Genomic DNA, 12266 nt, shown 5'->3' with positions numbered 1-12266 from the left:
ATCTGCACAAATATTTTGCTTTCAAATTTTGGCTAGCCTTTTGTTTTGATAAACATCACTTGATCATCTTAGATCATTGCAAGGCAATCAGCTTTCTGGGAAGATTCCATCAGTGATTGGTCTCATGCAAGCCCTTGCAGTGTTGTAAGTACTTTTCTTCTAACCAACCAAGCTACTTATAACAATTTCATGACCTTAATGGTTCCATTTTTTTTTCTTTTTTTCTTTTGCAGAGATTTAAGTAGCAACTTGTTGAGTGGACCTATTCCTCCGATTCTGGGAAATCTGACTTTCACTGAGAAATTGTAATTTTTACGGGCATACTCTCTTCATTAGTAGAAGTTCAATTTTAGAAAATGAAAGTCTAATGACTCATTAGAGTTTAGTTTTCAATTTGAAGTCTGTGATTCGTACCCTGTAAATGATAGTGATTATCATTTTGGCTTTATCTCTAGGTATTTGCACAGTAACAAGCTGACTGGTTCGATTCCACCTGAGCTTGGAAACATGTCAAAACTCCATTACCTGTACGACCAACCTTTTCCTTAACTTATCTTTCCCACACATTATATTATGAACTTTTGTATAATCATTAAAAATTTGTACAATATTTTGTGCAGGGAGCTCAACGATAATCATCTTACAGGTCACATACCACCGGAGCTAGGGAAGCTTACTGACTTGTTTGATCTGTAAGTAGTTCTCCTTATGCTTGACATGTTTTTGATGTTCTAATATTGATGTGAACTATATACATATAGGAATGTGGCCAACAATAATCTAGAAGGACCTATACCTGATCATCTGAGCTCCTGTACTAACCTAAACAGCTTGTATGTATCTCTTTCTCTTAGAACTTTACACTGGAATGTTCAAGATTGTTGCTTTATATGATTTTGTGTCTCATTAATGTAACTGTAGAAATGTTCATGGGAACAAGTTTAGCGGCACCATACCACGAGCGTTTCAAAAGCTAGAAAGCATGACTTACCTGTAAGTATTGGCACTGAGAATCTTTCTGATATCTTTTATCTGACATGGTTCCGCAGCTTTTGTTTTTTTTTTTTTTTAATTTTATGCCATTGACTGCCAAGTTTTTGGTTGCCTTTGGTTCAACCAGGAATCTTTCCAACAACAATATCAAAGGTCCAATCCCAGTTGAGCTATCTCGTATCGGTAATTTAGATACATTGTAAGTGTTTCTTGTTTTATGTGAAGTATACATCTTCATATGTGCCGTGTGCCACTGTTATTTATTTTCTGACATTTGAAGGGATCTTTCCAACAACAAGATAAATGGCATCATTCCTTCTTCCCTTGGTGATCTGGAGCATCTTCTCAAGATGTGAGCATCCATGAGACCTCCAACTCCAATCTATTGTTTTCCTCTAGTAAAAGATGCAAATGGGTTGTGAAATCGTGCATTCTTGATATAGGAACTTGAGCAGAAATCATATAACCGGTGTAGTTCCAGGCGACTTTGGAAATCTAAGAAGCATCATGGAAATGTAAGAAGTATCTTCTATTTGCTTAATTGGAGTTTTTCCATATATCACATTACTGTTCTGAATTTGTGTTTTGTGGTTGCAGAGATCTTTCTTATAATGATATCTCGGGCCCAATTCCAGAAGAGCTTAACCAATTGCAGAACATAATTTTGCTGTGAGTAATCTTCCTCTTACCCTTTCCATGCTGTTGATGAGTTGTATCAGTGTTGGAATACACACTTCTGTTAAATGAGTTAAATCAAGATAAAATTTTGAACATAGTCGATGTGGTCACTATGTGCAATCCAGAAACAGATAATGGGTTGATGATTATCTAAAGTTGTGTTTCTTAAAACTGCTTGCAGGAGACTGGAAAATAATAACTTGACTGGTAATGTTGGTTCATTAGCCAACTGCGTCAGTTTGAATGTATTGTAAGTAGTCACATTGGAATACACACTTCTGTTAAATGAGTTAAATCAAGATAAAATTTTGAACATAGTCGATGTGGTTACTATGTGCAATCCAGAAACAGATAATGGGTTGATGATTATCTAAAGTTGTGTTTCTTAAAACTGCTTGCAGGAGACTGGAAAATAATAACTTGACTGGTAATGTTGGTTCATTAGCCAACTGCGTCAGTTTGAATGTATTGTAAGTAGTCACATTGGTGCTGAAAACTTTTTGTCTCTCTGTAAGCATCTTGTGCTAAGAATGTAACCATGCAATCATGACTAACTCTTACAGGAATGTATCTCACAACAACCTGGAAGGCGATATCCCTAAGAACAGTAACTTCTCAAGATTTTCACCAGACAGGTATGGGAATTTAGCAGGTTTTGCTATTCTGCATTTTTTTTTTGTTGGCTAATGTTTGACCATAGTTCATCTCTGTTGTTTTTGGTTTTGGATAAAGCTTCATTGGCAATCCTGGTCTTTGTGGTAGTTGGCTAAACTCACCCTGTCGTGATTCTCATCCAACTGTACGAGGTGATTACGTTCTTCTAAAAGCTTCCATTCACAAAACCTAAAGATAATAAAAGCTTATGTTTCCATCTTTTTTTATTGTCTGCAGTGTCAATCTCTAGAGCAGCTATTCTTGGAATAGCTATTGGGGGACTTGTGATCCTTCTTATGGTCTTAATAGCAGCATGCCGGCCGCATAATCCTCCTCCTTTTCTTGATGGATCACTTGACAAACCAGGTATACTCTCCAAACCGCTTTACTAAACTTTCTTCACCTACCACTATTGTAATTCATTAGCTAATCCTTAAACTTCTTGGTGACATCAGTAACCTATTCAACCCCGAAGCTCGTCATCCTTCATATGAACATGGCACTCCACGTTTATGAGGATATCATGAGAATGACAGAGAATCTGAGTGAGAAATATATCATTGGGCATGGAGCATCAAGCACTGTATACAAATGTGTTTTGAAGAACTGCAAACCGGTTGCGATTAAGCGGCTCTACTCTCACAACCCACAGTCAATGAAACAGTTTGAGACCGAACTCGAGATGCTAAGTAACATCAAGCACAGAAATCTTGTGAGCCTACAAGCCTATTCCCTCTCACACTTGGGGAGTCTTCTGTTCTATGACTACATGGAAAATGGCAGCCTCTGGGATCTTCTTCATGGTAAGTCTCATCGCCCAAAACGAAAACCTTCATTTGTCTCTTCTGTTACATAACATCTTTGCTTCTGTATTGTGAAGGCCCTACGAAGAAGAAAACTCTTGATTGGGACACACGGCTTAAGATAGCATATGGTGCAGCACAAGGACTAGCGTATCTACATCATGACTGTAGTCCAAGGATCATACACAGAGACGTGAAATCGTCCAATATTCTCTTGGACAAAGATTTAGAGGCTCGTTTGACAGATTTTGGAATTGCTAAAAGCCTGTGTGTGTCAAAGACACATACTTCAACTTACGTTATGGGCACGATTGGTTACATAGATCCCGAGTATGCTCGCACTTCACGTCTCACTGAGAAATCCGATGTCTACAGTTATGGGATAGTGCTGCTTGAGTTGTTAACCCGAAGGAAAGCCGTCGATGATGAATCTAATCTCCACCATCTGGTTTGTCCTTCCTTGTCTGTTCTGGTTTCAGCTGTTCTGTTCTGTTTTCACATTGGCTATGTATGTTTCTAAGTAAGTTTGTTTTCATTGATTCACTTGCACATCAGATAATGTCAAAGACGGGGAACAATGAAGTAATGGAAATGGCAGATCCAGACATCACATCGACGTGTAAGGATCTCGGTGTGGTGAAGAAAGTTTTCCAATTGGCACTCCTATGCACCAAAAGACAGCCAAGTGATCGACCTACGATGCACCAGGTGACTCGTGTACTCGGCAGCTTCATGATGTCGGAGCAGCCACCTGCTGTGACAGACACGTCAGCAGCGCTGGCTGGTTCGTGCTACGTCGATGAGTATGCGAATCTCAAGACTCCTCACTCTGTCAATTGCTCTTCCATGAGTGCTTCTGATGCTCAGCTCTTTCTTCGGTTTGGACAAGTTATTTCTCAGAACAGTGAGTAGTGTGAATTACTTTTTATCTTAGGAGAAAACTCTACAAAACGGTATCGTTTTTGTTGCATTAAGCTGTTAGAAAATTATTGTTCTCATGTAAAAATTTATGCACTGCCTTNTTGGAGTTTTTCCATATATCACATTACTGTTCTGAATTTGTGTTTTGTGGTTGCAGAGATCTTTCTTATAATGATATCTCGGGCCCAATTCCAGAAGAGCTTAACCAATTGCAGAACATAATTTTGCTGTGAGTAATCTTCCTCTTACCCTTTCCATGCTGTTGATGAGTTGTATCAGTGTTGTAATACACACTTCTGTTAAATGAATTAAATCAAGATAAAAATTTGAACATAGTCGATGTGGTCACTATGTGCAATCCAGAAACAAATAATGGGTTGATGATTATCTAAAGTTGTGTTTCTTAAAACTGCTTGCAGGAGACTGGAAAATAATAACTTGACTGGTAATGTTGGTTCATTAGCCAACTGCGTCAGTTTGAATGTATTGTAAGTAGTCACATTGGTGCTGAAAACTTTTTGTCTCTCTGTAAGCATCTTGTGCTAAGAATGTAACCATGCAATCATGACTAACTCTTACAGGAATGTATCTCACAACAACCTGGAAGGCGATATCCCTAAGACCAATAACTTCTCAAGATTTTCACCAGACAGGTATGGGAATTTAGCAAGTTTTGCTATTCTGCATTTTTTTTTTGTTGGCTAATGTTTGACCATAGTTCATCTCTGTTGTTTTTGGTTTTGGATAAAGCTTCATTGGCAATCCTGGTCTTTGTGGTAGTTGGCTAAACTCACCCTGTCGTGATTCTCATCCAACTGTACGAGGTGATTACGTTCTTCTAAAAGCTTCCATTCACAAAACCTAAAGATAATAGAAGCTTATGTTTCCATCTTTTTTTTTTTGTATGCAGTGTCAATCTCTAGAGCAGCTATTCTTGGAATAGCTATTGGGGGACTTGTGATCCTTCTTATGGTCTTAATAGCAGCATGCCGGCCGCATAATCCTCCTCCTTTTCTTGATGGATCACTTGACAAACCAGGTATACTCTCCAAACCGCTTTACTAAATTTTCTTCCCCTACCACTATTGTAATTCATTAGCTAATCCTTAAACTTGTTGGTGACATCAGTAACCTATTCAACCCCGAAGCTCGTCATCCTTCATATGAACATGGCACTCCACGTTTATGAGGATATCATGAGAATGACAGAGAATCTGAGTGAGAAATATATCATTGGGCATGGAGCATCAAGCACTGTATACAAATGTGTTTTGAAGAACTGCAAACCGGTTGCGATTAAGCGGCTCTACTCTCACAACCCACAGTCAATGAAACAGTTTGAGACCGAACTCGAGATGCTAAGTAACATCAAGCACAGAAATCTTGTGAGCCTACAAGCCTATTCCCTCTCACACTTGGGGAGTCTTCTGTTCTATGACTACATGGAAAATGGCAGCCTCTGGGATCTTCTTCATGGTAAGTCTCATCGCCCAAAACGAAAACCTTCATTTGTCTCTTCTGTTACATAACATCTTTGCTTCTGTATTGTGAAGGCCCTACGAAGAAGAAAACTCTTGATTGGGACACACGGCTTAAGATAGCATATGGTGCAGCACAAGGACTAGCGTATCTACATCATGACTGTAGTCCAAGGATCATACACAGAGACGTGAAATCGTCCAATATTCTCTTGGACAAAGATTTAGAGGCTCGTTTGACAGATTTTGGAATTGCTAAAAGCCTGTGTGTGTCAAAGACACATACTTCAACTTACGTTATGGGCACGATTGGTTACATAGATCCCGAGTATGCTCGCACTTCACGTCTCACTGAGAAATCCGATGTCTACAGTTATGGGATAGTGCTGCTTGAGTTGTTAACCCGAAGGAAAGCCGTCGATGATGAATCTAATCTCCACCATCTGGTTTGTCCTTCCTTGTCTGTTCTGGTTTCAGCTGTTCTGTTCTGTTTTCACATTGGCTATGTATGTTTCTAAGTAAGTTTGTTTTCATTGATTCACTTGCACATCAGATAATGTCAAAGACGGGGAACAATGAAGTAATGGAAATGGCAGATCCAGACATCACATCGACGTGTAAGGATCTCGGTGTGGTGAAGAAAGTTTTCCAATTGGCACTCCTATGCACCAAAAGACAGCCAAGTGATCGACCTACGATGCACCAGGTGACTCGTGTACTCGGCAGCTTCATGATGTCGGAGCAGCCACCTGCTGTGACAGACACGTCAGCAGCGCTGGCTGGTTCGTGCTACGTCGATGAGTATGCGAATCTCAAGACTCCTCACTCTGTCAATTGCTCTTCCATGAGTGCTTCTGATGCTCAGCTCTTTCTTCGGTTTGGACAAGTTATTTCTCAGAACAGTGAGTAGTGTGAATTACTTTTTTTCTTAGGAGAAAACTCTACAAAACGGTATCGTTTTTGTTGCATTAAGCTGTTAGAAAATTATTGTTCTCATGTAAAAATTTATGCACTGCCTTATTATTATTAGACAAGTGTGTGAATATCCTCAGACTGGCACTCCAAGTTCCTATTTCTATCCAAACTTATGTTTCCGGAAAGGTAACCCACCTACTATTTTTAAAAAATAAAGAATGTGTTGAACTGTTTCGGCTCCAAATTAATCATAACCTTAAAACAAATGTTGTGAAATTTTAATCTCAAAAGAATGACAAATAGGAGATGATTGGTCCACTTAGTGTACTAAGAGATTTAAACCACTTAGCATATTAAGAGATTGGTGTAAAATTTTATAAATCTTATGTTATTGGATTTTTAAATGTTTAATAAAATCCACTATTATTGAAAATATTTTGAGGATTTGATTTTGAATGACTCTGTAAAATAAGAGAGGGTTTGAGAGGGTTTTCTTAGTTAAAAAATATAGAAATCTAAATCTCATAATTTTAATTAGGTGAGATTTAAAAGAATTTTACAATAAATCATATCAACTTTCCTAAAATAATCAAAATCATATAAAAATTCAAATCATATGAAATACTAAATTTAATACACCCGTCTTTGGTTTTAGAAAGCCTTAGCTTTCTAAATTTGGTTTATCATCCAACTTCTTTTAGATTCCATGCTATTTTTACTGTTTTTACAATCAATCATTGAAAATAAAATTAAAAGGATCATACATAACAGGCTAGAACCGCTCTCCAGGATTCAAAGCTCAAGCTTCAACTCCCCTCATATCACTAGACAACATCAAGGAGACTTGATACTAATGACGTGGTTTGCCCGGTTTAACACTTAACGCTCTTTTTGTACGTTGGTAGAGTATTCCATGTTTTTGTTGTATTGTAGGTGTTTCTCGTTTGGAGGCACTATATTGTAACCGTTGCCATGTTTATTGGCCTAATGAATGAAGGTATGTGTTATAAAAAAAACCATTGAAAATGAAAAGCAATCTGATTATTTTGTAGGAAAACGTATTTAATTATGATCATATAATTTTGTGTTACATGCTAATGTAAGATTATGAATATTTAATTGTTTTAATGTATTTGGATCCAACTAAATTTAGGGGTGTTATTGAATTCTAATTTATAAAGATTTTTGAAGAGTTGAGCAAAATCATTAAAAGTGAATAAGTGAAAGATTGTTAAAGAATTTTTTAAAATCTTGTAAAGTGCTCCAAATAATTTCTGTATTTTTGTGATATTTTCCATGACTTTATTTTGTAAAGAAAGTATCTAAAATCATGAACCAATAACATAATAATTGAATTTATTAACAATCCTAAATTATTTTGTTTTAATTGAATAACACAAAACTTTTAATGAATTTATAAAAGTCTAACTCCAATAACCCAAATTTGTTAAGATTTTAAATTGTTTTTTACAAATCACAAACTAATAACACTAAACTTTAACAAAGTTTAACAAAATCTTGATCTAATAACAACATATTGTACATAACATTTAAAATCTTGAAAACTCTATTCAAATCTCAAACTAATAACACCCACTTAAATATATAATAAAAATGGAACATAATAAAATTCACTTGTGTGTCAAAGAAAAAACTGTTTATGTCATACTAAGGACATCAATTAAAATTTCTGAAACTAAATCTAAAAGTATTAAAGATAATAATAATTATTAAACAACACATTAATCTAATGAAGATTCTATTTCAATTACATCTTTTATGATTCCANAAAAACCTTCATTTGTCTCTTCTGTTACATAACATCTTTGCTTCTGTATTGTGAAGGCCCTACGAAGAAGAAAACTCTTGATTGGGACACACGGCTTAAGATAGCATATGGTGCAGCACAAGGACTAGCGTATCTACATCATGACTGTAGTCCAAGGATCATACACAGAGACGTGAAATCGTCCAATATTCTCTTGGACAAAGATTTAGAGGCTCGTTTGACAGATTTTGGAATTGCTAAAAGCCTGTGTGTGTCAAAGACACATACTTCAACTTACGTTATGGGCACGATTGGTTACATAGATCCCGAGTATGCTCGCACTTCACGTCTCACTGAGAAATCCGATGTCTACAGTTATGGGATAGTGCTGCTTGAGTTGTTAACCCGAAGGAAAGCCGTCGATGATGAATCTAATCTCCACCATCTGGTTTGTCCTTCCTTGTCTGTTCTGGTTTCAGCTGTTCTGTTCTGTTTTCACATTGGCTATGTATGTTTCTAAGTAAGTTTGTTTTCATTGATTCACTTGCACATCAGATAATGTCAAAGACGGGGAACAATGAAGTAATGGAAATGGCAGATCCAGACATCACATCGACGTGTAAGGATCTCGGTGTGGTGAAGAAAGTTTTCCAATTGGCACTCCTATGCACCAAAAGACAGCCAAGTGATCGACCTACGATGCACCAGGTGACTCGTGTACTCGGCAGCTTCATGATGTCGGAGCAGCCACCTGCTGTGACAGACACGTCAGCAGCGCTGGCTGGTTCGTGCTACGTCGATGAGTATGCGAATCTCAAGACTCCTCACTCTGTCAATTGCTCTTCCATGAGTGCTTCTGATGCTCAGCTCTTTCTTCGGTTTGGACAAGTTATTTCTCAGAACAGTGAGTAGTGTGAATTACTTTTTTTCTTAGGAGAAAACTCTACAAAACGGTATCGTTTTTGTTGCATTAAGCTGTTAGAAAATTATTGTTCTCATGTAAAAATTTATGCACTGCCTTATTATTATTAGACAAGTGTGTGAATATCCTCAGACTGGCACTCCAAGTTCCTATTTCTATCCAAACTTATGTTTCCGGAAAGGTAACCCACCTACTATTTTTAAAAAATAAAGAATGTGTTGAACTGTTTCGGCTCCAAATTAATCATAACCTTAAAACAAATGTTGTGAAATTTTAATCTCAAAAGAATGACAAATAGGAGATGATTGGTCCACTTAGTGTACTAAGAGATTTAAACCACTTAGCATATTAAGAGATTGGTGTAAAATTTTATAAATCTTATGTTATTGGATTTTTAAATGTTTAATAAAATCCACTATTATTGAAAATATTTTGAGGATTTGATTTTGAATGACTCTGTAAAATAAGAGAGGGTTTGAGAGGGTTTTCTTAGTTAAAAAATATAGAAATCTAAATCTCATAATTTTAATTAGGTGAGATTTAAAAGAATTTTACAATAAATCATATCAACTTTCCTAAAATAATCAAAATCATATAAAAATTCAAATCATATGAAATACTAAATTTAATACACCCGTCTTTGGTTTTAGAAAGCCTTAGCTTTCTAAATTTGGTTTATCATCCAACTTCTTTTAGATTCCATGCTATTTTTACTGTTTTTACAATCAATCATTGAAAATAAAATTAAAAGGATCATACATAACAGGCTAGAACCGCTCTCCAGGATTCAAAGCTCAAGCTTCAACTCCCCTCATATCACTAGACAACATCAAGGAGACTTGATACTAATGACGTGGTTTGCCCGGTTTAACACTTAACGCTCTTTTTGTACGTTGGTAGAGTATTCCATGTTTTTGTTGTATTGTAGGTGTTTCTCGTTTGGAGGCACTATATTGTAACCGTTGCCATGTTTATTGGCCTAATGAATGAAGGTATGTGTTATAAAAAAAACCATTGAAAATGAAAAGCAATCTGATTATTTTGTAGGAAAACGTATTTAATTATGATCATATAATTTTGTGTTACATGCTAATGTAAGATTATGAATATTTAATTGTTTTAATGTATTTGGATCCAACTAAATTTAGGGGTGTTATTGAATTCTAATTTATAAAGATTTTTGAAGAGTTGAGCAAAATCATTAAAAGTGAATAAGTGAAAGATTGTTAAAGAATTTTTTAAAATCTTGTAAAGTGCTCCAAATAATTTCTGTATTTTTGTGATATTTTCCATGACTTTATTTTGTAAAGAAAGTATCTAAAATCATGAACCAATAACATAATAATTGAATTTATTAACAATCCTAAATTATTTTGTTTTAATTGAATAACACAAAACTTTTAATGAATTTATAAAAGTCTAACTCCAATAACCCAAATTTGTTAAGATTTTAAATTGTTTTTTACAAATCACAAACTAATAACACTAAACTTTAACAAAGTTTAACAAAATCTTGATCTAATAACAACATATTGTACATAACATTTAAAATCTTGAAAACTCTATTCAAATCTCAAACTAATAACACCCACTTAAATATATAATAAAAATGGAACATAATAAAATTCACTTGTGTGTCAAAGAAAAAACTGTTTATGTCATACTAAGGACATCAATTAAAATTTCTGAAACTAAATCTAAAAGTATTAAAGATAATAATAATTATTAAACAACACATTAATCTAATGAAGATTCTATTTCAATTACATCTTTTATGATTCCAAGATCAACTTCCTCCAAACCCTTTTTTATATAAATTTGAGGAGAGCACTAAAAAAACAAAGAGAGAATAGCTGAAGAAAAATAATGGGGAGGAAGAAATTAGACCTAAAGCAAATAGAGTGCCCAAAAGAGAGAGGCAGCAAATACTCAAAACGTAAAAAAGGAATTTTAAAGAAGGCAGAGGAATTAGCGTTGTTGTGCGATATTAATATTATGATGATCCTCATTTCTCCCACTGAAAAACCTACCCTTTTCCATACTCGTACTAGGTATAATATTTGTTTAATAATTTTATTTTGTTTTCCAAAGTGTAAAATAATTAATCAGAAGTTTTTAAAATATGTATTTTGAACATAACATATATATTATCATGTTTTAACTTAGACAAATAATTTTTTGAAAAATAAAACTATACTATTTTTTTCTTTTGAGGTTTATAAAATATTTTTCACCTTTTTTTTGTTTTCTTTTCATAAAATTTGCTTTGAAACGATTACAATTTGTTATGAACATACACAAAAAGAGTTGGTTCAATTTTTTAAAACTAGCTAAACTAGAAGTGACAAGGCGAATTTATAAGAAATATCAAAATGCACCAGTAAACGCATGTCGTATAGGAAGTGTTATCATACGATATATATTTTTTATTTTCACAAAACAGCTTACAATTTACATTTATTTCCATTTTTATAAAAATTACATATAATTCCGTAAAAATTTGCTTATGATAATGCAGATCTTTGAGTCAAATTTTGAAGGAGTTTCTCAGTACTTCAATACAAGAACGGGAAGAGAGGTTTGGACTTTCTGATTTTTATATTATTATTACATTAAATACATTTGCATGATTTTGTTGTATTTTTTTATTTTTTATTTTATTTTTTTATAAAACAACTGATTTTTGCTATCTTTGGTGTTGTATGCACTCATTTAGACGAGCCTACACAACAAAGGTATGATTTACTCATCACATTATATTTTAATTATCAAATAAAGTCTGATTTTTCACTTGCCAATTTCTTATATATTTTTAAAATTGACTATGATTTATAATTATTTTTTTTTTATTATTTATTCATTCATTTACAAGTTTATCCATGTGATATCAGTTTAGTTAGTAAAAGTAAAATCTGAATACAAAAAGATTAAGAGATTTATGCTAGCAACAAACAACTAAGTCATTTTCGTCTCTTTTTTTTTTATATGAAACTTTTTTTTTTTGTCAACATATAATAAAGGTGTTGGAAAAATTGGTGGAAACAAACGATGCAGAAGATCCCATAGTAATTGATTATCTTTCGCCGGACAGGTATGTATGACACAGTTTATAGATGTTTTTTTTTTTTTTTTTT

General features: G+C 34.4%; 3 protein-coding genes across 5 annotated transcripts in view; all 3 read left to right on the top strand.

Annotated features, from left to right (window-relative positions):
- LOC104714097 (LRR receptor-like serine/threonine-protein kinase ERECTA) overlaps positions 1–6627 on the top strand; it is an 11245-nt gene extending 4618 nt beyond the window's left edge. Inside the window, exons 17-29 of one of the 3 annotated variants that reach the window (XM_019229600.1) lie at positions 1121–1192; positions 1274–1345; positions 1437–1508; positions 1591–1662; positions 1853–1921; positions 2073–2141; positions 4469–4537; positions 4631–4702; positions 4800–4873; positions 4960–5088; positions 5178–5525; positions 5603–5973; positions 6081–6627. In XM_019229600.1, the coding sequence (XP_019085145.1) occupies positions 1121–1192; positions 1274–1345; positions 1437–1508; positions 1591–1662; positions 1853–1921; positions 2073–2141; positions 4469–4537; positions 4631–4702; positions 4800–4873; positions 4960–5088; positions 5178–5525; positions 5603–5973; positions 6081–6437 (1846 nt within the window). In that variant the 3' untranslated portion in view covers positions 6438–6627. Of the gene's footprint in view, positions 1–1120; positions 1193–1273; positions 1346–1436; positions 1509–1590; positions 1663–1852; positions 1922–2072; positions 2142–2234; positions 2307–2403; positions 2478–2562; positions 2692–2780; positions 3129–3205; positions 3577–3683; positions 4145–4468; positions 4538–4630; positions 4703–4799; positions 4874–4959; positions 5089–5177; positions 5526–5602; positions 5974–6080 lie in introns of those variants that run through there. The other 2 variants (XM_019229601.1, XM_010431353.2) reach the window with 2 other exon arrangements.
- On the top strand, positions 7430–9312 carry LOC104715964 (LRR receptor-like serine/threonine-protein kinase ERECTA). Its single transcript, XM_010433328.1, has 3 exons — positions 7430–7439; positions 8288–8658; positions 8766–9312. The coding sequence occupies exons 1-3, from the start codon at positions 7430–7432 to the stop codon at positions 9120–9122; spliced, it is 738 nt and encodes a 245-aa protein (XP_010431630.1). The 3' UTR covers positions 9123–9312.
- LOC104714096 (agamous-like MADS-box protein AGL65) overlaps positions 10998–12266 on the top strand; it is a 2188-nt gene continuing 919 nt past the window's right edge. The window contains exons 1-4 of the mRNA XM_010431352.2: positions 10998–11183; positions 11651–11710; positions 11849–11867; positions 12153–12223. Of these exons, the coding sequence (XP_010429654.2) occupies positions 10999–11183; positions 11651–11710; positions 11849–11867; positions 12153–12223 (335 nt within the window). The 5' untranslated portion in view covers position 10998. The remainder of the gene's footprint in view (positions 11184–11650; positions 11711–11848; positions 11868–12152; positions 12224–12266) is intronic.

This window comes from Camelina sativa, chromosome 9 (assembly GCF_000633955.1).
Source record: "Camelina sativa cultivar DH55 chromosome 9, Cs, whole genome shotgun sequence".
NCBI lineage: Eukaryota > Viridiplantae > Streptophyta > Magnoliopsida > Brassicales > Brassicaceae > Camelina > Camelina sativa.
Note: the sequence above shows the minus strand (reverse complement) of the source record. Positions and strands in the feature narration are given on the sequence as shown.

Bases quoted from the DNA above. Each gene is read 5' to 3' on its own strand.
- LOC104715964 (XM_010433328.1), top strand. The intron at 8,659-8,765 runs GTTTGTCCTTCC...CTTGCACATCAG, and splicing joins AATCTAATCTCCACCATCTG to ATAATGTCAAAGACGGGGAA.